Source organism: Tetrao urogallus (assembly GCF_951394365.1).
Source record: "Tetrao urogallus genome assembly, chromosome: 15".
Classification (NCBI taxonomy): domain Eukaryota; kingdom Metazoa; phylum Chordata; class Aves; order Galliformes; family Phasianidae; genus Tetrao; species Tetrao urogallus.
In genome coordinates, this window is record NC_136828.1 from 13,909,280 (window position 1) to 13,934,012 (window position 24,733).

Consider the following 24,733-nt stretch of genomic DNA (forward strand, 5'->3'; position numbering starts at 1 on the left):
CCAACAGCAATACATTTCCTCTCCGCCTTAATTGGAACCCTGATAACTGGGGGACAGATGCCCACCTAATGATGCTGGAAGGGACCCGAAAGCAGAGAGGTGAGGCTGTGCTCCAAAGAGCTGCAAGGTTTGCTCTCATACCGCAAGGAGAAGAGCAGGTCTTAAATAAGATTCTGACTTCATATTGGTAGGAATGCAAAATAAGTTCACTAGTCCCAAGAGACATTGCCACCATACACTACTGCAGATTCAGGAGGAGGCTGTGCTCTTTACTAAGTGATTGATTCATCCCTTTCTTACAAGTAACCACTTTTCATTCCCAGAAAAGCTTATTTTCCAGTCTTTTGCTTATCTTAGTTAAACTGTGACATAAAACTATTTGCAGTCTAACCCATGGAAGTGCTAAGAAAGCACACTGCCCCTGGCAGCAGTTTACAGTCCTTTTCCCTGTGTGTGTGACTGTGTATGAAGTTATTTTTGTACGACAAGCAGCGTGATGTGGTCTCAGTACTGTATTTGTAGAACCAAAACTGAAGTTTGCAAGTGTTTAAAGAATATATTTGACATTCTAACGCCAAGGAAAGCACTGTTTCCAAGTCCAAATGTGAATGAAGAGTGAAGATGCTGAGTCTCAAAGCCTGCTGATCTTTCTGACTGTGATGATCTGTTTTCCATACTTGCATTGCAGAAGCACCATAAGCGACGTTTGCATAAATTACCATACACAGATTTTTGCATAACTTGCACGGTAGCTCATCCAAATAAAAACGTTACCATATACATTTTTAGACGATTGCTCGAATTATATTTTCTCTGCGACGCATAAAAAAGCTTCTCCTTTGATAGCGTTCCCACGTCCAACCCAAACGGAGCCCAGCAGACTGCAGCGCAGCCCCGCAGCCCTTCACGCGCTCGCCGCGTTACGTTCAGCGCGAACCACTGGCGCTGTGACGGGACGGATTTATCCGCACCGCGTCGCAATCGTTACGGCCGGGCAGCTCCCAACGAGGCACCGCTCAGCAACTTTTCCAACGCGTTCCTCCCTTTGCCAAAGCAAGCCGGCAGCGACGCCAACGCCGGCTCTCCCTCGGAAGCATCCGGAGGAGACCGCGACGACACGCGCAGGCCCCCCCGTAACGCAGCGCACCGCCGGAAGGCCGCCCGCCCCGCACAACGCATGGCGCTCCTCGCGAGAAGACGAGCCCGCCAACGCCTCGCGGCCCCCAGCGCCGCCTCCCGCTCCTTCCCTACAAACGACGCCGCACCGAGTTCCCCGCCGATCCCCGCGGCGCCTCGCTCACCCCGGTGCAGAGCGGCTCCTCCCCGCCGCGGAGGTCCCGGTCGCTCCGGTGGCGATGGGCGCCTTCTCACGGCCGGGAGCGCCCGCCTCAGAGCCGGGGCTGCGGAACGTCCTGTGGCCACGAGCGGCGGCGCGTTGTAGGCGCAGACGGCGGGAAAATCTGCCCGCACCACAGAACGGCAGCTTCTGCCGCGTGGCCGGCCCTTTCACAGAGCTTTGTACCGCAGCCCGGCTCTGCAGGCGCTGCGCTTCTGGCGTCGCAGCCGCATCCTTGCGCTCCCTCACAGCCGCTCTCCCATCTCGGCGCTCGGGAGGAAGCCGGGCTGCCCGCCCCGCAGCGCGGCACAACAGCCGCAGCACGAGGCTGCAGCAGGACGAGGGGCGGCAGAGCTGCTCGTCCTCCGCCCGTAATCCAAAACGCACAGGGGTTAAGGAGCGCGGCGTAGCAGAGGAGCGGCTGTTGCACAAATTAGGATCCAACAGCGTTCGGCAAATCAAATCCGCCAGAGGCCGGGTTCCGTCTGACACAGGCACCCCGTACTGAGAACAGAGCCGACCGAGGCGCGGGCGGTCCGTCGGGAGGTTGCAGAGCTGAGGAGGAAATCTCAGTAACAGAACTTCTCACGGCGAGGGGAAATGGATTTCTGTAGTGCGATCCTGCTGCAAGAGCTCCTGCTCTATTTATTATGCTTCACATCACCAGAATCTAGCAGTAGCACAGAACGAATCCCCATCACGTTACAGGCTTTGTTAGCAAATAATTTGCAACTAATCATCGCCCAATGTAAGACTATATTGAAAGATAAAGCTTTTTGTAAAAATGAATGATTTGTGCATCATTTAATATCCTTTACAAACAGCCCAGAAAGCTCCTTTACTCGGGAGAACTCACACTCTAAGGAAGCTCTATAGGTGTTTACTACAACAGTATTTTTAGAAGCTGTAGTGCTTTGCAAGATTTGAAATCACACTGTGTATCTTAAGTACCACAATGCATGTCCAGGACACAATAAAACCAAAGTAACGTCTTCCATTGCCTTTAGTGAACTCCAGAGCTGATTCCGCACTCCAGATAAATACTCAGGGTTAGAGGCCAATTTCACATGCACTGCTCTGCTCATCCAGTCACACTACAGTCATAGCACAGGCAAGAACAAACTGCTGAACAGTTGGGAATCATGACGGTAGCACTGATAACCAACGAAGACAAGTGCATTCAGGCCTGTCTAATTCACAGGAATTCAGGACTGGCTAATTCACAATCCCTCCTGGCAGTGCAAGCTCTGAAAATTCCTCGTAATTTATGATAACTCTTTATACATAGCATAAGCTTTGACCATCACCTCTGTCTTTTTAAGAAAAAAATGGGGGCAGAGGTTTTAAAGAGATGATTCTTACATGCAGCTAAGTACCGTAAAGGAGGAATGAAGGTAGCAGCTAACTAGGTATTTTTGCTGAGGCTATGATCATCATCCCCACATTGCTGTTGATAATGCTGGTACAGTTTGGGCCCCCAGGATCCCCCCAACCCTTCTGCAGCTGGACAGTGTCCATTGGACATATTGAGTATAATGGAGGTCAACGATTTAATGTAATTCTTGGCCAGTGTGAGAGTCTCTATTTTGGAAAGTTTATTCTCAGCTCTCACATGAGGGATTACCTCCCGCAGGGCCTGGAATGCATTGTTGAGCTTGTGCATTCTCTGCCTCTCCCGCTCATTGCTTTCCAGTCTCCTCAGATGTCTGTCCTTACTGCTCCAAGGATGCTTGGCTCTGGCTGCAGCAATCTTGCTGCTCTCCTTGCTTCCCCCACTCCTCCTCTCTGTGTGCCGCAGGCATTTCACCAGTTCCTTTTTTCTCATTGCAGACTCCTTAGAAAAGGCTTCTTTATCAGCTGTATGCCCTTTCTTCTTCCCTTTGGCTTTGGCCTTCATGTTTCAGTAGATGTTCACCAGAACATTAAGTATCAGTGTGCTGCAAAAACATGATACCAATATCTTTAACTGTTGGACAGTTTAACTGGGAACAACTGTTCTGATGCTTTTTTTTTTTTAAACAAACTTATCTGATGGTAAGTTTATTTCTTCAGTAAGGTCTACTGGCTGCCAATCTAGAGATGTTTGCTTCAAAACCATGGATGTTACCAGTCAAGATGCTTTGTGCAGATGAACTAAGGAGAAAATCCTTCTAACAGAGTACAGGTAATAAAGCAGCCATCTATCACCTCAGACTCTTGCAAAATACATTGGGGCATCAGACAGAACTTGCAAGCTGTTACTCAAAGAAGTTTCTCCAGCTGCTTTTTGTGGCAATAGTGGAAAATGTGTGTTTATAAGCAGTCCACTAGAGGGAAGCATGACCTAACTCACCTGGTAGCTCAAGCTGCTGTCCAGGAGCATGCTATCACCCAGGGCTTCTCTCCGTTCCGAGTCCCCACCACACACACACAAGACAGCAGCCTCACAATCACTCTTCCTCAAACATCAACAATCAGTCACAATTTCCAAAAATAATTCCTTACATCTTCGTCCATCCCATGCAGTCACACAAGGTATCCTCTTAACACATTTGTGCTGATCAATCTACGTAAGAGTGGTTTGAGGTTGGTGAGCCATTTAAAAGAACTGGCCACAGGTGCACAGCTGCCCAGACAGGACATCATCCTTAACTGCAGCAGGTGCTGAGAAGCTCCCAGCTGCAGCACAGCAACCACACCACTTCCTCTCTTGGTTCTTTACAGCTGTATGTTCAGCTGCTGGGCACTGACAGTGGCTCAGTTCCCTGTCCATGTGGGTATCCTGGCCATCCCTAGGGTTCCTTACTAGCTAGGAGTCAAGCTTTACCAGAAAGGACAAGAATTCACAGAGTGGCTTGGGAAGGTAGCATCTAGGTGCCAAATGCCCACAGGACAGTTCCAAAAAACTTGTCGTGGCAGCTTAGAAGGAGCAATAGGTTTACAAAAGTATCATGAGAAAGAAAATGGGACTAAAGCCAAGCACTGGGTTTTATTCAGGACTTCTAGTCTAGCTCACTTAGCAGAAAAGTGCAGCTGAAGGACATAAAAGTGAAAACAGGACAGAGGACACCGGTCAACTTCCACCCCTCCCCCCAGCACAGTAAGTGCTGTTAGAGCAGAGAAATGAGCAACTGCTCTCAAAAAGGAAAATAGCCTGCAAGAATCAGGGAAGGGGTTCATAGAAGCAGCCAGAAAATAAAACTGGGAGGAACAGCCCAGGAGGAAGGAAGCTTCAGCAAGCTGAGGGAGGAAGCAATGAAGTCCTACAAACTGCAGGTGAGGGTGAGCAAATAGGATGAGGTGGGATTAAGAGGGCACTCAGCTGGCTAAGGTTTGCTTTCAGACTGCAGTACACTGCAGTAACTCCCTGAGAAAGTGCCGTGTGGAGCCACAGCCAGAGAGATGGCATGGGAGCAGAGGAAGAAGAGGAGACAGAAGAGCTCAGGTGCAGAAGAGTGGGGTATTCAAGAGCAAACAGAGGAGAACAACCGCCAAATATCAGCAAGTCTGCACCCATCCCTCAGGGCTGGCATTACTTTTCTGCGACTTACCACTGTCATCAGCTGTGGAGAAGGACCTAGAGCCCAAAGGGGGACATGGCAGAGACCCGCAAGAAGCCAGGAGCAGCAGCAGCAGCATCCAAGGCAGCAGCCAGGGCACTGCCTGCCCTCAGGGCTGGGCCGGGGTCCACCAACAGGGATGCCTGGGAACGAGGAGCTTGTGAGGGATGCAGGACCCTCACACGGAGGACAGCCCACGGGACACGCTGTTGGAAGTCTGCCCAGCAGGCGCTGCGACAACCGAGGAGGCAGCAGCAGCCCCAGTGCCCTCCTCGTCACAGCTGGCTGCCTGCGACACGTGGCATTAGCGGTGTGGGCAGCCCCGGGGCCACAGCCCTGCAGCTGCCAGCAGTGTGCAACCTCAGCCCTGCCAGCACTCCAATGCTACGTGCTGGGTTTGGGCAGCACATGAAGGAGCGCTGCCACAGCCTGCTTCCTCCCACGGAGGGAAAGTGGTGGGCAGGCAGCAGGGAACACAAGGCTGCCCGTTTGGGCTGGTCATGGGGCTTACGGGGCCAACAGTGCTACAGCAACATGGGCAGCACATGGAGGCACTGCCGCAGGCTGATGAGTGCATAAACAACTTGTCTCTGCAGGAGGAATGACTGCCAGACTTACTTCAGCAGGTGGGATGTCCTCAGGCGGAGAAGGAAAAGCCCATCCTAGTTCTGCGTTCTGCCACGGGCTGTGCAGGTTACCGCACCGCCTGTGCCACAAAGGCACTAAGAGCACTTCCATCCCCTGCAAGGAGGCTGCTGCTGGTAAAGATGCAAGAGCTCAGATTTTTTCAGTAAGTACATAAGACAGTGCCATGGGAGCTTCCACACCTGTTCTCAATAATGACCACTGTCTTGGTCAAATTTTAGCCCACTAGTTATATTTTAGCTAACGAAGTTAAGTCATCTTGGTGACAATTTCTTGTTCCCAGGACTCACACCAGCTGTTAGGTGGATGCAGGGGCTTGCACACCAGCTTCCAGTAACTACTTCACATTGCTGTGTGTCAGCATGATCTCAACAGGCGAGGAAGAGAAACAGTTCTTTTCTCCTCAGGGAGGGCCGGGCTGAGAGTCTGAATCTCATGTGAAAGAAACTACTAAAACATGTAAGTACTGCATTTACCTGGGGATCTTAAGTCAATTCAGCACATGCATTTAGATTGAAGCACAACTTCTACAAATCAATTCAAAACATTGTGAGAGAACAGCACCATTCACTTGTTTTCTGAAAGACACCTGTGAATTCTTCCTATACATATTCAATTCTAGGATTAAAAGAAATGAATATACACATGTATTTAATTACACTGTTTCTAACTTGAGCACTGCTTCTCTACTGACAATACACACGTTACCTGAAGTTGAAGCAAGGGTGAAACAGAAATAATTAAGGGTGGTATTATTTAATGTAGACTCATCTCCTGGAACTGTGGCTTTGAAGTTTTGGTACAATTCTCAGCCTCTGGATGCTAACACTGACAGTAGCCAGCTATGCTATACTGACCAGAACCATTACTGGCATCTGTTTAAGAACGAACAAACAGACAAGGAGATTATAAATATATAACTATTTTATTTTTAATATTAAATATTTTTAAATTACAAGCAATTTATTGAATCACACTATGCATGATAATCAATATACAGTAGAAATTACAATTTAAAAATGTACACAATTTAAAGACATTTTGACCTGAAATTCATTAACTATGATATATTGCCATAAACCTCATACCTGTATTAAATTACAATAGGAAAACCTCATACCTATGGTTTTGTTACATAGTTTCTCATTTACAAATAGAATTAAACATATATACACACACATCAGTACCATTTGTCATTTAAGTTACACCTACAACTGTGCAAGTTCGAACAATTTCATAAACAAAACTAACTGTAAGTCATATTCAAGTTTCTGAAAAACAGGCTGCTGGTTTTACAAATACTTATTCTCAGTAAGTTTCTATGATGTTCGACTCCCCTCTACGCTTTTTCCAGTCTTGTACCGAAGCCGTTAACACACAAGGGTATTTCTGTATGACTTAAAGCTGAAGTAATTTTGTACACTCCGTTCTTAGTTAAGGCTATTTCTTATAAGGCTAATAAATTTTGATTCCACCAACTCACCACCTTTCATCAACCCCAACAAAAATAGCCATTCACCAACACCTGACAACGCCGACACGCAGCGCTTCATCAAGTCCTTCACCAACCAGCCTCCTGGCGAAGGAAGCTTTGCGTGCAACATAAAAATCTGCTAAAAATACTGATAAAAAGAATGAGGCTTAAATGGCTTTCATTAGTGCATCAACAAGGATATGAAACATGCTGAACTCGACCCTTCCCACGAGCATGGCACTGCCACGAGCAGTTAGACATGCCACGTCCCTGCAGACAGGGATCTGGAAGAGGACAGGCCTTTCCATTAAGACTGAACACACTTCCCACTTTGTTGGCTTCTTACTACACATCCTCATTTTTATTTTTGTAAATAAACTTCCTTAGGTGGGAAAAACATCAGGTTTCATAAACAACTTCAGCAGCCAAATGGAGACAATGTCTTTGGATAAAAGTATCGTACTAGGGAGGGAATTAAAATTTCAGCAGTCTGAAAAGAGATACATCTACTTCCGAAACTGAAACCATGCTCAAGTAGCTAGTGCAAGAGTTTCATACAGTTTTAAGAATGATTCGTAACACATCACCTCATTAAACACAATTTGTGGAATTACCAGTTCATCTTCGCTGTGCCACTGAGTGCTAGGTGGATATATTGCACTATTGCTAATAGTTGATCAGATGTTTACTGTAATTTTATTTGTCCAAAAAAGACCCTTAGGATTATTGCCATCTAGCCTTCTGGATTACTGAAATAAACCCACGGCTTAACTGAGGTGAGTCAACTTCACATGTTTCTCTCCTCTTTGTATAGCTGAAAAGGACATTGCTTAATATCATACATATCCCAGCCCATTTGGAAAAAGTGCTCCTTTGGCAATTTGCTAGCAATTCGTCCGTTTGCACTAAGGGGTGAACTTTCAATCCCTATGTAAGATTTTCTTTAAACTGGTGAAGAACAGACATTGTATTTCCATCAAACCAAGGGAATTCCTGCTGGAAGGCTGCACATGTGAGAAACAGCTGAGTTTCCAGAATTTTAAGGACCAAAGCACACAACCAAATTTTAACATTGTGGAATACAAGCTTGTACTTCACTTTGGACCATACTCTAAGTCAAGCCATTCAAAATTAAGGCTGAACTCCAGGTCTGACACAGTTGTTTTTCACCTCCCAGGGCAGATAAAACCACACACCATCTGCAGACCGCTTACAGAGCTTCATACTTAGTTCTGAATTTTCACACTTTAGAGTGTGAGAATTATTGAACCTCGATGTGATACCTTAATCTAGTTGTATCGAGGAGTTTAATATTGAAACTGTGGAATTTCTAAGCAATAATATGTGCACGAAGTCAATTATCTATCTCTTAACATATCCTAAGCAGCTCACAGCTTCCTTAAGCCCTTCGCACTGAAGCACAATTCTTACCAGCTCTGAACCTGAGTGCCTCAAAAAAAGTTCTCACCAACACATTGGCAATTTTAATAACTTGACACAACTAAGTTGCTCCCTTTTGGTTGGTGTGGAAGCCAGTCGGGCCAAGGGCTGGACAGTGCTGGAAAGAAGCAATTAACATATTCCTTTTCATTGAAAAAAACCAAAACGCATACAGAAGTATAAGACACCAACTTCACAGATCTGTAAATATCCAGTCCTCCTGCACTTCAGAGGACAAATGTTTTCAGGTGACTGGATCTGAACACAGAGCACTACCACCACCATTATACTGAAGCCCTGCCCCAAAAAAGCCACTAAAATACAATGTAATTTAAAGCCAGGTAAACTGTTCCTGTCAGTGTTTCCTACAGATCTGCAGCTGCATAAGGCATTCCAAGAGGCCAGGGATTTGTTTCTCAAATTTACTCACTTTGCAATAGTAATTAAGGATTTTTTTTTTTCCAAGCAATTTAAAGAATTTAACTAAATGTACAGGAGAGCACAAGGGTTCAAGAACCATGCTGTATTCCTTTCCCTACAGGCAGCTTCAGAGTAAACTTTACTATACAACATCTTTGGGTATGCATTTCAAGATGTACCACGGAGCCCTGCAGATATGTGACAGTAAGTCTGGCCGCACAAAGGGTGTAGAACTGGCTATTAACCATTAGTGTAATTCTTAATTGTCGGAACATCACTGAGAGGTAGATCTACCACAGGCCTCTGAATGGTAGCCCCAGTCTGCAGTCAGCAGAAGAGAGCTTCAAAATTCACAGAATGTACAACTGAAGGGCCAAACATGCCTGAAATCCAGTCTGTTTAAATCAGTCTTTTTTAGAAGATTCATAATTCCCAGTTTTGTACAGTCAATTTTGTTTCTTCTCTCTCCAAGGCAGAAAGTTGCAGTGCCAACTGGAAGGCCCTTAAGTGTGACACAGTCAGATGGAATTACAGTTCAAGCAGTCAGTAGGATCGTATTCAGGAATCGAGACATTATCTTTCATCTACAAATTCCAGAGTATATCATATACACTATTCCAGTTTCCTATAAAACATGAACACTAACAATCTCTAATCATCATTTAGAAATGGTACTGAATATAAGATTTCAGCAAATCTACCACTTGGAAGTTATGTACGTTTTACAAGTACCGTGCATAGCAAAGGCTACAAAAAGGACAAATCAAACTGGGTAACTGGGCCAATTCAACTTGTCTTATATTCCTCGAAAGATTTAACATTTTGATTCTGTACATCATCAGGAAATAGAGGAAGAATAATCCATAGTGCAATTGTAATAAGCAAAGTAACATGTAGTGATATCTTTTAAATAAATATGGCTCACTACTGATCAACTATCATTCATACAGTTCCAGCGACACAGCCACCTGTTGCACAGGACAGTTATGCACAATTCTACAACAGGTGTATGTTCAAACATAATGAACTACATGGAAAAATATAAAAAGAATATTATACAATCTCATACACAAACAAGACTGTAGTGTAATTGCTTAACTTGTCTCTTAAGTTATCTGAAAAATACTTCAAGTACTTGAAAACAGCGGCAGAATCATCTTTCAGTAATGAAAAGCAAAATTGCACTGATTTAAAAATACATTACAAAGTTAAATACACATTCAAATTAATGTCCTGATTTAACATTGCTTTCAGTGTTTACTTTCATTTCTTAGGGCTTCTTGATTACCTGTGTCTCTCCAGGAGATCCAGAGTTCACACAAACAAGTTTCAGACACAGTCTGTGCGTCCTGTGTATGAAGTCCCAGAAAGTTTTAACTATTTAATCTTTTTCTCCATCTTCACTGCTTCCTGTTGGCAGAGGGAAGGCGCAGTGAGATCCCAGCACAACCACTGCTGCTCTGCGAGACTTTTCCCACACCCTGCCATGCTGCTATCGCACACTCCTCTGTACTGGCTTATCTTTCCCTGAAGCTTTCAACTACTGTAAACGCTGAGCTCACAGATGCATGTGCACCTGCTGAAATCACACCGCTCAATGTCACTTCTCAGGGCAGCGCAGGATTTCCAGAATCTCTGATCTCAGTAAGTTACTGAGCAGCCAACATTATCTAACAGTAAGCATGAAACAAGAACAATACAGAACTATGTAACTGATTACATTTTTACACTGATCATCAGAAAGGCTCAGCAATCACTAGTATTTTATAATGCAATATTTTATCTAGATTAATAATACGCTGAACTGATTCAAGTTTGCCCTTTTTTCCCCCCTCTAAGTTGTCAAAAATGCATTCAAGCTTTAAAAACCTTTTTGTTACATACAAGAAAGCTTCTGTTAATAGATTAGGTACTGGAACAGGCTGCCCAGAGAGGTTGTGGATGCCCCATCCTTGGAGGTGTTCAAGGCCAGGTTGGATGGGGCCCTGGGCAGCCTGGGTTAGCATTAAACGTGGAGGTTGGTGGCCCTGCATGCGGCAGGGGGTTGGAGATTCATGAACCTTGAGGTCCCTTCCAACCCTGGTCATTCTGTGATTCTGTGATCCTACTACTACTCAACAAACTGAACTGATTTGTTTAGCTTTCTGAACTATTCTACTCAGCTTTAGAAAAGACACTGCAATTCTTGAGAGATCATCAGAAATGCAGTTTCTAGAAAGCAATACATCAAAACTGTGAAACAGGCTTGGACAACTATAGACAAATTCCTCATCCTGTGCAATGACAATAAAACAACCCATGACAAGGCAATAACGGGAATTATTAATTATATTTATTAATTGGTAGCTTCAAAATAATAATTTTAACTAAATCACTTACCTCCTTGCTCTATATCTGAATCTGTAAGATGCGTAAGGGAAAAGCTTGCCATGTTTGCAGGAGAAATAGAGAATCTGGAGTAAGGGGATGAATGTGACCAGTTCTGTTCGAGAGTCCGGGCAGGAGGAGGCGGAGAGAAGTACTTGGACTGAAGAGGTGGTTTAGAGCTAATAAGGCTATTAGCTGCCTTTGATATAAAGGATGGCTCTGGGGAGGAGAAGTCATCGTCCCATTCAAAACCACCACCTTGGTGTAAAAAACAAAGGAAACAAGAGAAAAAGAAGCAGTTTACAGTACTGTAAAAGTCACATGATCTTAAAAGCAAGTCCCTGGAAGACTGCATCAGGTCAGAACAAACCTACTGTGCCTTCTCAGACAAGACCAAGTCATAAGAAACAACACAGAATTGCAGAGGATGCCAGTGAATTCTGGAAGCAAAATTCAAACTTGGGAGGCCTTTCTACATACCACACAAAAGCATAATACTGACTTCAGAACACCAACTCTATCATGTAAAACCATATAACACTACGCTCAGCAATAAAACAGAGGAGAGGAGTATGGGAAGTTAGTCATCTTTTGCCTAGGAACTGGCTAGGCACCTGTACACGAGAGCTGGTGAATGATTCTGCACCACTTTTCTTTCTTCTTCTACATCTCCTTGTTTATTAAACATATTTTTTTTCCTCTCAACTCACAGATTTCCTTGCTTTTAATCTTCCTCTCCTCCCATCCCACTGGGAGAGAGCAAGTGGCTGCGTGCCCACCTGCCTTCCCACACGTCGACCCACAGCATGCATACACTCACAGGACAGAGCCTGGAGAGAATAAAGGTCACAAACAGAGCACACTGACAGTCATAAAGATTGCAGAGAGGAGTGCAGCACCTCCCCAGATGCAAAACTCAGCTTCAGAACCCTGAGGTTCAAATCTTGCACTCATACCTACATTCTGACAACATCCAGCTGCTAAAGCAAATTATTTGTACAAGCACTCTAACGAGGCCAAGTGCTGATGTGCTGCAACATCCAGACCAAATGAATAAAAACAGCCTCTTGAGCCAACCCTGCTGGGGTTTAGTCGGGGGGGGAGGTCACAAAGACAACTTACCTGCAGTTTGATCTGGGAGGAGAGGGGAGGGGAGGGGAGGGGGTCACAAGGACTTCTTATCTGCAGTTCTGCAGTTCAGTTGCCTCTTGAGACACATCAGCAGATAAGCACTATTAACTCCCAAGCTTTGGTAAACAGTAACATTACTGTCCAAGCCCAGCTGAAGTATTTGCTTCAGATGTGGAATTGAAGCCAGTACAGTACAGTGTACTTATCAAACTACGTATTTCAAGTGACAGCTCATTAAAACTATGCAAAGCACTCTCAACCTGTGCTGCACATAAACATTTTCAAGTACCTTCTTCATCTGTTGAGCTTTCTGAATTTGTAAATCTGTTGAAGTAACTAAAACCCGAAGATGGAGCAGGAGTGCTGTGAGAGCCTTCACCATTCAAGTCTGCCACACGGTTTCCCAATTCCTTGGTTGGTGTTTCCTAACGCAAACAAAACAGTTTAACCCTTTTGTACATGCAATGTATCCATGCAGTTAGATGCCAGCTTTCCAAAATTTCTCATTTCCTTTTCAAATCTACCATTGAACAGAATGGCCTGCAAGCTCTTAGTTATAACCACGCAACAGAACTCTGAGTTCACTTCAAGCATATACACATACTTCCATTTTCTAAACAAGTTTTATCAACTCAATGCTAAAATGCATGCAGAAGTGACTATTTCAACATCATTTACAGTTAAAACATTTCATCTCCAATTGAACAGATATGGCTCCTTTATCAGCCATACACAGGCTGATATTGGTTTGGGTTTTTTTTTCCTGCTTTAAAGCAGCCTACAGTCCTGCCTCCCAGCATTTTTTGTTGGCTTGCTTGCTCATTTTTGTACTCCTTAGGTCTAATTCAGGATGAAGAGGCTAATGCTGCACGACTGGTACTTGAAGCAGCCAACATGTTAGAAATTACAGGAAGACTTCATAGTTCAACAACTGAGCAGTTTAATACATCTTATTTTTATCTTCCCCTTACAGTAGGATTATTACTCTGCAGAACACAAAGAAATAAATACCACCTGTTTCCCACTGCAGATGATGACTCCTGGCAGTTACACACATCACCACCAGCATTTCCAAAGCCTGACAACTCAACTGTTCTTTTAGACTCACTGTACTGATGGAAACTGACACAACAGGATTGTATTTTAATGTTGTAGCAACTGCACAAGATTAAAAATTGATAGAGCAAATGGGAAACAAATCTAACCTTGGGCTGCACAAGCACATCAGTGTTATTTTATTGAATTTGAACACCACTGTATTAATAAAAAGTAGTATTGTCATCTAACTACTTCCCTCACCTTTTGATTATAGCTTAAGGTAAATTGTTTTGTGCTAATTAAGGCAAGATCCAGTGTTTTTACCTGTATAATAAACACATTCAAACTTAAGTCCTCATACTCCATTAACAGGTAGTCCACTTCCATAAAGCCACAACAGGAAATAAAATTACTAACAAAATCTAGTCCATAATATGCTGTCTCACACACCCAATTTAAGCACAGTCTTACAAGCATCAGTGATACATGACTAAAACCAAGTTTAAATCTAGTGCATACAACCAGGGTTCAAAAAGCACTGGAAATTTAGGACTTGGTAAGCAACCCTGTGCAAAGCAAAACTGCATTTGCAGTCACTGCAGCCATTCTATTGCCAGCATAAAACTGCACCTCGGCAGGAAGAAGTTTCTTTACACAAAGGAAGAAGAACCAACATCACAAACAAGATCCAAGAAAATCAACTTGTAATAGCGAGCCCGCAAGTATTATTGATCTATTCTCCCACTTCACGTTTAAAACAACCTTTTACTTCTCATTACAAAACAGATACCTGATCAAACAGATAGACCGTGACATCATCAAAGAACGTTACAGCTTTCTTCTCGTTTTTCCAGTGCTCAGGTTGCCTTTCAGGAAGAGGTTTGGGAAGTTTCAGTAAGCTTCTCAGATGTTTTCCATCATCCTTGTCAGTAAGTATCTCAGGAACTTGGTGAACAGTCTCATCCTCACTGTCAGAACTCAGGCTGTGCATGTGGAAAGTCCTCATGTCATCCTCAGAATCACTGTTTTCATCTTCCTCATCTGCATCATCACCGTCTTCTAAATCAAGCATGCCAGAAACATCAAGCTTGCCAAGGTATTTTCCTTCAATATCCGGCTCTTTCAGCTTTTGTCCTTCATTATGGTAGAAGGGCTTCTCACTATTACTGGAATCTAAAGAATTGTGTATGTTATGCACAGCCTTAAAGTCTCTGTGTGAAAGAAGTTCTGACGTGTTGGTGCCAACGCAAGAGACACTTTTACGGCAAGTCTCAGAGGGCTTTATTTCATCCCTCACATCATCTCCCACTGATATCTCCAGGGAATTCAGAGCTGCCTCAGTCCACTCCTCAGGACACCCCTGCACCCTTACACCCAGCTCTTGCATCTCTATCTTACGATTCAATTCAGGTTCTGTATTCTGAATACTGGTATCCTGGTAATTCCTTACATTGTGCTTTTGCGGTCTCTCTTCCAAACAGCAATCCTTCTCACTCTTATTCTCTCCTCTATTTGAAGCAGCACCACACGGAGTCTCCCTTGATACATTTACAGTCTCTTCTGCTTTTTTGTCTGGCTCGGAATCATTATCAGAGAAATAGGCAGAGTCTCTGTATGAATTTTGATTTGATAATGGAGTTATTTCGAAGTTGCTGTTCACTGCATCTAAGCAAGGTGCTGCTTCTGAAACAATGATGACTGGATTAGAAGGCAGATCACTGACACTGCTGTCACTGACCGCACACTGAGCGGCATCCCCATTGGAAGCATCCTCAACAATCACATGGGAAGTCCATTCTGGAGACTCCAGATTCTCTGTTTCATAGCCGCTGTCAGCAGGCTTATCAGGAGGCAAAAGTTTTTGAGGACTTTGAGCCTGTAAAGATTCCAAAACTTCAATTACATCTAAAGAATCCAAAGAATCAGGCGTCTCTAAGACTTGGTCGACAGTTTCCCTAGGAGATGGGCTGTCTTCCAAAAGACTGTCCTGACTTGCGCAGTCTGAAGCACCAACAGAAATTAAGGTCACCTCTTCTGGAACATCCTTACAGTTCTCAAAATCACTTGATGTTTCTTGCCTTCCTTCTAACAAATCTTCATCTTTTTTGAATATGGGAGACTTACACTGCAAGTTTCTTTCCGCACCTTCCTGATCCCATTTTTCCCTATTAAGAGCTATTTCATCAGACTCGGAAAGCATCCCCTGTTTTGTTTGTGTATCACTCTGATCTGCTTCAGCAGCACTGCTGTAAGATGAATTCTTTCCAACATTATTATTTTTTAAATTATTGGACAGCTGTTGAAAGAAAGCATCAGTGTTACAGAACAAGGCTTGGTTGACTTCCACATTTGGAAGTTTCCCCTCATCCTTCAAATAAGCAAGACTCGTATCTTTATCGTGCAACTTACGCACTGCAGGTGGACTGGAGGATGCCGCTGTGTCTCCGCTAGTCTGAGACCGAGAATTCGTATCTTTATCCACTGCTATTGGGTTCAAGTTTTCGTCTTTCACAGTTCCAGAGTTTTCACGTATTAAGGAAAAGCCCTGCACGTTTTCAGCCAATACAGGCTCAGGCTCTACAGAGCTCCTACTTGAGGTTTCCAATACACTTTTTAGAACAGCTTCTGTTTTTTGCCCGAAATCACTGCTGGTTTTATTAGACAGTACCCCTGTTAGTAAGTTTTTCTCTTGAAGAAACAAGAAGTTATCAGAAAGTTCTTCTAAAGTTACCAACTCAGACTGGCTAGAGATGTTTTCACATACAGAAACTGTTTTGTTTTCAAAAGCATGACTAGAATGCTCTTTCTCACCAAGACCTGTGACATTTGTAATATCCGTGTTTGAGTTTGAAACGGTTGGTTTAAAGTCGTTAGGAAAATTATTTGTTTCAGCAAAACCAAGTATTTTTTTATTTGTTAATTCTTCTGATCTCTCAATGTCATTAAATATATTTTGGAAAGGACTTTCTGGACTACCGGTAGCAGGCAAAAATTCCTCTTTGGGATCTGTATTGTAGTGGAAGAAGTCCCCATCAGTGCTAGATTCTTCAACATCGAGATCCCTGAGAACCATGAAATGAGAACTTTTTTCTTGTACAGCTTCTTGATCCACTTCTGTAGTCAGTACAACTGATTGGTTATCGAAATTCATGCTGCACCCACTACCTTTTTCCTCTAACTGGATATAGTAGTCGTTCCCAACTGAAAGTTTGTGTGCGTCAAACACAGGTAACACCCCAGGAACAGCTAGCGATGCTTCCTGACCACTTCCATCCTGTGCTCCTGGCCCTTGCTCTGAAAGGGACCTCTCAAAAACCTCCACTGGATAGAAAATACTCGTGTACGCCATTGCCTCATCAGGATTCACGTGACCACAGTCATCAAAATGATCATGTTTAGCTGCCTCCCAGATATATTCAAAGCTGAGACCCTGGCTTGTTTCAGTTACAGTAAGAACTTCCTCCATCTCATGGCCAAGTCTATCTCCCGTGAAGTGATCTAGGATGGGAAATGCAGAATTATTTGTTTCTCTATTTGAGGTGTTTGGCTTGAGAGCGTTCCACTGCTGTTCAAAATCAATCTCCGAGTCCCTTTGGCTCTGCATGCGAAGGTAAGTTAGAAGTCTGTGCACTTCTTCTGCTGTTGGTCTCTTCTCTGGAGGTAGCCAGCAGAATTGCAGAACTTCATACCTATGCAAACAAGAAACGTGTTTCAACAGTTTCCATGTGAAAAGCAATTTACAGTAATCAGATCATTAATGAACTAAAGAGCAAAACACATTACTGACAGGAATTTGAATCTACAGCAATTCCTCTCATTTTTCTCTGCTGTTTCTTTGTCAGTAACTTGCCATAATTTCAATACACTTCTAAGAGAAATGGCTAATACAAAACATCTCCTCCAGCTTTAAAAAGAAGTTTAAAAAGTTGAAGTTTACCATCTATCAGAGTATGGCTGCTCCAGATGTGGCTTAAAAAGTTTAACCTGCTTCTCCTTTATGACATGGGTTAAAACCTCTCTGTCGGAGAAGTCCGAGTAAGGCTGAGCAGCATTCTCAAACAGCTCCCATAACGTCACACCCAGGGACCTGGAAAAGAGCAGCAGAATGACAGTATGTGCCAAGAACTATTTTAAAATTGCTGTAAGAAAACAAGTACTACATAAACAATTCACAAAAACCACCAAACACCACTCTCCTATTGGCTCAACAGGAATGTCAGAATCCATTAACTCATTTTAATTGCATTTGATGGAAAGCTAGAAGCTCTCTGAAAGCAGTGCCAAGGAAGGTATTCAAACACAGAAGCTGCAAATCACTGATCTGTGGAAGAAACTCTTGCATATTAAAAAAAGTAACCTTATGGTTAGTACAACAGTAGGAAAGAAAATCTTTAGTCAAAAATTGCAGTCACAAGTTCGATCACTAGAAAGCAGATCTGTGTCAGTCTTCTTTACACTACATTTTTGAAGCTGCAGAACTGGGAAGTGCTGTATTTGCTCAGTGCTACATGCTACATTAACCATATTTTCAGTGACTAAAGTTGATCCCAATTACCACAGAACTACTCAGTTCAGAAGAGGTCTCTGGAAGCAATCTAGTAGCAACTTGAACAAAGCAGTTCTGTATAAAAGGCATTAAAATTTGGAATGCTTAAGGCCCTGGCTGCTGGTAGTTCAGATTAAGAATACAATCCAAGGAACTTTGCTTGAGGAATGCAAGAAAAAGTACTAAGATCATTTCTACACATCTTTCTGTAAACCTAGGTTTACATTAAAAATAAAACAATTTATTATTAATATCCTTGAATACAAATGTTTTCAAGAACTGTCAGCCCAAGCCACAAATTCCATCCCTGAAATTTCCTTGGAATTGAAGGGGAACTGGATGACTTAAAAGAAATTCCTCATCGAGACTTTCTCCAGTCCCTCTGTAGCTCTTTGGTAACAGAGGCAGCTAACTGCAGCCCTCAAACATTACACCACGAAACATTTCTACCAATTAAACTTAGTTGAGTTCTAGTGGGATCAACTTCAGTGCGTTTTCAGATCACCTGCAGCTATTATATATTAATGCAAAAATTATTCACTACTTCCTTCCTTCACAAACTCTCAAATACATTTGTCAAACAGAGCAGCTTTTTATTAATGTTTTTTTTCTGCTTTCTTAATCTGGTTGTTCTCACAGCACGTTTCTAAGCTGCTTTCCAAAGCAAGATGAAGTTTCAGATTTGTAGAGATTATCCTACCGTACATTTGATAAAGCCAACAAGCAGTGTACTTGGTCAAACTCAATTTAACTTTAAATATCATTTATTTCTTCATATAATCTTCGAAAATCTATTCCAAAATCTAACACTAAAATCATTTTTAAATTTGCTACATACCATATGTTACTGTATTTATTTTGCTCTGCTGATAACAGTTTGTCTTGAAAACTCGTTACTAACTCAGGTGCAGTCCAGCGGAGAGGAACAAGCTTCTTCCCATCTGTCTCAATATAATCTTCCTATAGTATTGAAGGAAAAACAACTGAAAAAACATTGAATCTACTCCCAGAACCTGACAAACTTTTCCTTAACCTGGTTTTATGTGATCACTGTGTGTAAAGTGGGAACTGAAATAAATCCCATTTTACCCAAGTAGCAGAGAAAGTGCTACAGAAGAAGAAGCACTCACTGCACAATAAAACCCAACACCAACTTCTTGTTTAGGATCTGCTACTCAAAACTTTTCAATGCATGCTTTTCATTTTTCACATTCTCAGTATTTTTAAGCATTTAAAACACTTTCTTTAAATGTCACTGCATTTTCTTTTCTTGAAATGCCAAAGTGAATTTTTGCATAACACCTGCCATTACCATTTTAGGACTACTGCACATTAACATACAAACACATACATTTAACCTTAACGAGCAGTTTCTATAAGCTCCACTTCTGGAAAAATCATCTATTCTGCTGCATGAGGCTTGCTACAGCTCTCTGCCAGCTATGCTCTGAACATCCAATAATCAAAGAAAAATCTACTATCAAATCACAACCTTAAAACTTTCTCGTTATGACCTCACGCTTCCAAACCCTTACAAAGAATTGGTAGGTGACCAGAGTAACTTACCTTGTACCTACTGAATCCTATACCATAATCTCCTACTTTGACATTTAAATCAGACGTAAGAAAGCAATTTCGTAAGGCCAAGTCGCTGCAAAAGCAAGCAAATAAATAGTGAGTCTTCAACCCAAAGAGAGACCAACAGGTTAAAAAAAGGAATGCTTTAGAGGAGTCAGGCCAGAACTTGGAGTATCAGATGAAAAAAGCCAAAGGTAACCAGTTACACACAGGTACACGCTACAAGAGAAGCAGCAGGACATACCCAGTAACCAGCCACGTGGGGAGATTCATTTAAAAACTGCAATTTTGAGCCAAACTAAATGTGATGATGGTTACTTTTACATACAAAGCCTAAAATATTAGAAAGCGACTTCAAATCAATAGTAGGTTACATTGGCATGATTAAACTACTGCAGGCTAAGACTAAACTATCAGTTTAAAAGCCTGACAGAATTCACACTGTCCTTTACAAATGAAGTCCAGGATGTCACCTGTGGTGGTGAAGGATCCTCCTAGAAGCCCAGACTGTCACAAATACATGCAACCACTGCATTCTGCTTATTCTACAATGCAGATCATGCAAGACTGTCACAGACTGGAACAACGTCAGCCCCATTCACCCCACCTGTCACTGCATGCCTGCCAGTTTCACTGTCAGAAGCAAAGGTTACCAACAACTCACAGCAGCTTTAAATACCTACCAACTTACAATATGACACTAAGCAACTAGTGCTATGCTACCTTCACAGCTAAATTCCTCTGAATAACAGTCATGCATTAATTTGAAAAAGAACTGTGTGTCTGACAAAGACCATCAGAAGTACTCATGCATTTCATAGAAGCTCCTTTAATAATCAAATCCAAGTTCCTTTGGTAAAGGAAACAAAAGGCTTTTGAAAACACATTTGCAGTTTCTGCCACAACCCAGACCACAACCACTCTCAGCCAGCAGTGCTGCTGGAACAACATGAAGCTGCCTCAGCCCACCATGCAAACTCAGAAATCAGTGCAAGTGTAATGGAAGTGCACCACAAGAACTCTACCACTGCTTCTGCATGCATTAAAAGCAGAATTTCTCCAGTGCGTGCTCTGGAAACCGCATGATCTCTTTACTCAAAGGAAGAAGGAATTATTTTTCCTTCTAGAATCACTGCGCTTCACAGGACAGAAGCCCTATGTAAGTTTGAAGCACACCCCAAAGCTCTTCAGTTTATTTCACACTACTTAAATAAATATCCTAAGAGAACAGAAATACATCTTCAGCTGCTTGAATTTACCACTAACAACAAAATCACTGATGCTGGAGCTTTACCACTTACTCTGACAGCATCAGGATAGTGCTGCTAGAAGTAAACATTTACAACGATACTTTTGCAGATCCACAGAATAATTCATCAACTTTAAGTGTATTTAACTGAAAATGCCTTGATAGAATGCAATACCTACAAAGCCACGCTGCTGCAGTACAAGGAACAGCCATCAGTCAGTGTAGTAGGCACAACTGGTACGACCTTCAAGTCATTTGCAGCAGTTAATTAAGACGTTTAACAATGCTCAATTTTGTTGCTGTTTTATGCCGTCACTTTAAGAATGAAGTTTAATAGTTTCCCCTAAACAGCACAGTGTGCACTGACAAGCTCTAGCACAAGTCCTTGATTTGCTTATAGAGATGATGGAAGTTGTATTTCTATGACCAAGAACCGACTGACCCAGCAACCACCACCACCAGGAAACAAAGCTGTGACACTAATGGTTCCAGGTAAGGCACGTTTGGGGAGCAACTACTCCAATACTTGAGTCACTCCGAGTCTGCAGGGGATGTGCTCCAGCTCCTTCATGTGTCTTTAACCATGAGCCCTGGCATAAGTCAGAGCAGTTAGTTTCACAGAGATTTTTTTCAGACCTCTTACAACTACTGCATTGTTCCCCAGTAACTGCACCATCTTTAACTACAAGTCAAGAAATTCTGGATTTCTCCCCCCAGTCACTGAAACGAATATTCTCTCTGCCTATGGTCTCTACCAATTCTGACTAGCTCATTTCTGAAGATCGAGAGGCTGCATGAACAGTGATTTAGTGAGAGACACCCTGCTTCAGATTTTTTCATTTTATCTCAGCTTCTCTCTTACTGCATCAAGAAAGCAGCGACTTTCATGTTTAGTATCAAAGCTAATATGCTACCAAAAGTTCTACTTTGCTGTAAGCCACCAAAGTACAGTCAGACCTATCAAAATTCTAATTACACCCTCCCTTCCCAACAAAAGTTATTTAACTTGTCTAAGAATTAATCAAACCACTGTGTCTTCTGCACTGGCTTTGCAGAAAGCTGTGCTGTATGGGCTGCAGAGCCCAAGGCAGGTGGGGCTGTACAACCACACCAACCAGCACCACCTTCATGATTTACAGCACACAAATATGGACAAAACACAGTCTTGAGCACATGCTTGTTTCAGTGAAAATATCCATATGAATTCTGAAGCACATCCTAAGTAATTTATTTGGAAAACATACCTATGCACAAAATTATGTTTATGCATTACAGCAAGTCCAGCAGCAATCTCACATGCCATTCTCTGTAGCAGCATGATTTGTGAATCTCCTCTAACGTGGTCCTGCTCATTGCAGATATAAGTTTTCAGGTCACCCTGTAAAAGACATTGAAAATACTGATCAGTGCTGTGCATTGAGTGAATCTCAAAAGTATTTAATGAAAAGCCACCTAACAACAAAGCTTTATCAGTCAACAAGGCTAGCACTAGATACAAACACATCTGTGCTTAATAAAGAATCTCAAGTTTCCCATCACCACCAGGATACTTAGGGAAGTTATCCAAGGCAGATGGTACATCCTTTTAAGGGTTTTTAAATCACATCATTTAGTAATTAACAGCTAGATTACCACAAAAAAACCATAACTGTCAAACAGTAACACCTTCCAGTAAAAATATGAGGAGCTTCTATTTTTAAACAGGATAAGTCAAAATTGCAAGTGCTCCCATTCAGCAAAGCTGACTGCAATACACAGGGGGATGGGAGGGAGAGGCAACAGTTTCCACCATTGCTGGCTCATCAAAACTGCAGGGATAAAAGAGCACAGTAATACAGCCCACTCCCATCAAGCAAATGGCTTCAGAAGGCATCTTTGTTTTAGAAGAAAATGAATTGTATGGAAGCTGCACAATACCTTCCATCAGCTTATTTCATTGGTGTAACATTGTGATTGGGCTCTAACTGCACGAGTCACCTGTGCCTCAGCTTGGACTTGGAGGGAGAGTGAAAGGAGGTCTTGAGGGTGTATAGACAAGGCAGCAGTCTATGCACTGCCTAAAATGTGCTTCTTTACAGAAGAGCAAAAATCACTACGCTTAAGTATTTAAACACATGTAAGCACACATCTGCCTTTCCACCTTGCTTGAGCAGAGCTCAGGACTCCCAAATGAGCAGGGTCCATAACAGATCCCCTATCCCACAGCACAACACACCCAATGCCAGCCCTAGGTGGCAGCACGCTGCTGAGGAAAGGCAAACTATCAGTTGGGAAACTGTCCTCACTATTAGAACAGCAACTGCCTGCTTACAGGTTGTCCCAGTTGGATTAAGTTCCTGGGATGCCTCTAGGTGCACAAAGGAATTACTTTTTAATTTTTAAATGCATTAGTAGCAGCAGTGCTGCGTGGCATCCCCTTGTTAGTAAATAATTCATGTAGACACACATTCTTATAGGAAATACAACTTGCACCAAATCTAGCATCTCAAATCATATCTGTTGTTTTCCTATCCTATTTAGAGCAACATTCAAGGGTAAAATACAGAATTGCTTTTTGGTATTGGTTTAAGATAATACTTATGCCAAACTTGGGGGATACTGATGAATACCTTCAAGTGCTGGACTGCCACCTGGACGGAGCTGCACAGCCTGGAAGAAGGGCTCCTGTTCCTCCTGGTCTGCAATGCTGATTCGAGCAGGAAGCTGAACTGGAGAGCTCCTGATGTTCCCTTCCAGCCTGAATTATCCTACACCTCCCTGCCTACCAGCAGACAGCAGCAATGCAACAACAATATTCATATTATATGAGCCACAAAACAGCCCTTCATTGGACAGAGGTTTTTAATGCAGTAAACTTCAAAGTTTACACATTTGAGTAAGTACTGCTATGCAAAATTCCCTGCTCAGATACCTAAATCACATTTCAGGAAGGCTCCACTTGTTCCGCCACTGCCTCCTCTCTTTTCTCTTGGGAATCAATGAAGAACTAGATTATACTTTTCCTTCCAACCCCTCTCAGTTCTAGCCAGGATCAGTTCAGCCTTCTCCGTAAAGCAGCCCACAACATACTGAGACTTATTCCTACCACCGCCCAACCACTAGAAGCCAGGCACATCATTTATCTGCAATATTCTTCTGTAGCTTTCCAGGCTGTGCAAGTCCACAAGGACACCCGAACAGCTGATGTGACTCTTCAAACCAGCAGGTACTGACAGGAAGTTTGAGAAGTGTAAAGAAGTTGCCAAACTGTGCCCACACAACACTCCCTACCAGCTGGAAAGCTACCTGCCAAGCCACACAACACCACATAATTAAGAGAATGAAAATATTACTTCTGCCTCTCTACTCCTCCAACATTGCTCCATTGCACACGTACCTGTAATGACTGCTGTTAAAATATTTGAAAGTGGTGTACACTATACATGCTTTACATCCTTAGAAAGTTGTTACAGTACATGTAAGTTTAAGAAATATTAAGCAGTTCTCAGAACAAGAAGTCTTTGGACCCAACAGACATGATTTCTGATGCTGCCACAATCTATCAACCATCCATTTTATTAAGCAGATTGTTGAACTCTGGGTAAGTTTTCGTTGCAAAGTTGGGTTTTTTTATTATTATTATTTGAGAACAATGCTTTCAAGTGGCAGTAATCAGAAAGGCCAAACAAAAGAAAGAAAACTACTGCAGGCAGGCACCTCCCAGTAACAGCACCCCTGAAGCAAGCTACTGGCATTCTGGGCAAAAGCTGCATGCTGCTGATCTCATCTGCCCAGGGAATTGTAAAATATTTCTTCAAGAACCATTAGACAGGCAAATCAGCCTCAGCATATACATGCTACCTCCACATTTGAATAACTTTCCCTTACTCATAAATTATGTCCACTCATTAGAGGAGTTGCTGTGCTGACAGAATGCTGGCCATGCATGACCAAGTACTATATGAAAGTTAATAAGCCAGCTACCACTATT

General features: G+C 42.7%; 2 protein-coding genes across 2 annotated transcripts in view; both read right to left on the reverse strand.

Moving 5' to 3' along the window:
- Positions 1–2,741: 2,741 nt before the first annotated feature.
- On the reverse strand, positions 2,742–3,233 carry BHLHA15 (basic helix-loop-helix family member a15; the record flags this gene model as incomplete). The annotated part of the gene is made up of 1 exon (XM_079542804.1): positions 2,742–3,233. One exon carries the CDS (start codon positions 3,231–3,233, stop codon positions 2,742–2,744), a length of 492 nt encoding a protein of 163 aa, XP_079398930.1.
- Positions 3,234–10,235: 7,002 nt separating this feature from the next.
- LMTK2 (lemur tyrosine kinase 2) overlaps positions 10,236–24,733 on the reverse strand; it is a gene marked incomplete at both ends in the record, with an annotated part of 31,890 nt that continues 17,392 nt past the window's right edge. Inside the window, 8 exons of the mRNA XM_079542881.1 lie at positions 10,236–10,264; positions 11,234–11,479; positions 12,642–12,777; positions 14,181–17,079; positions 17,328–17,477; positions 18,775–18,896; positions 19,503–19,587; positions 22,008–22,141. Of these exons, the coding sequence (XP_079399007.1) occupies positions 10,236–10,264; positions 11,234–11,479; positions 12,642–12,777; positions 14,181–17,079; positions 17,328–17,477; positions 18,775–18,896; positions 19,503–19,587; positions 22,008–22,141 (3,801 nt within the window). The remainder of the gene's footprint in view (positions 10,265–11,233; positions 11,480–12,641; positions 12,778–14,180; positions 17,080–17,327; positions 17,478–18,774; positions 18,897–19,502; positions 19,588–22,007; positions 22,142–24,733) is intronic.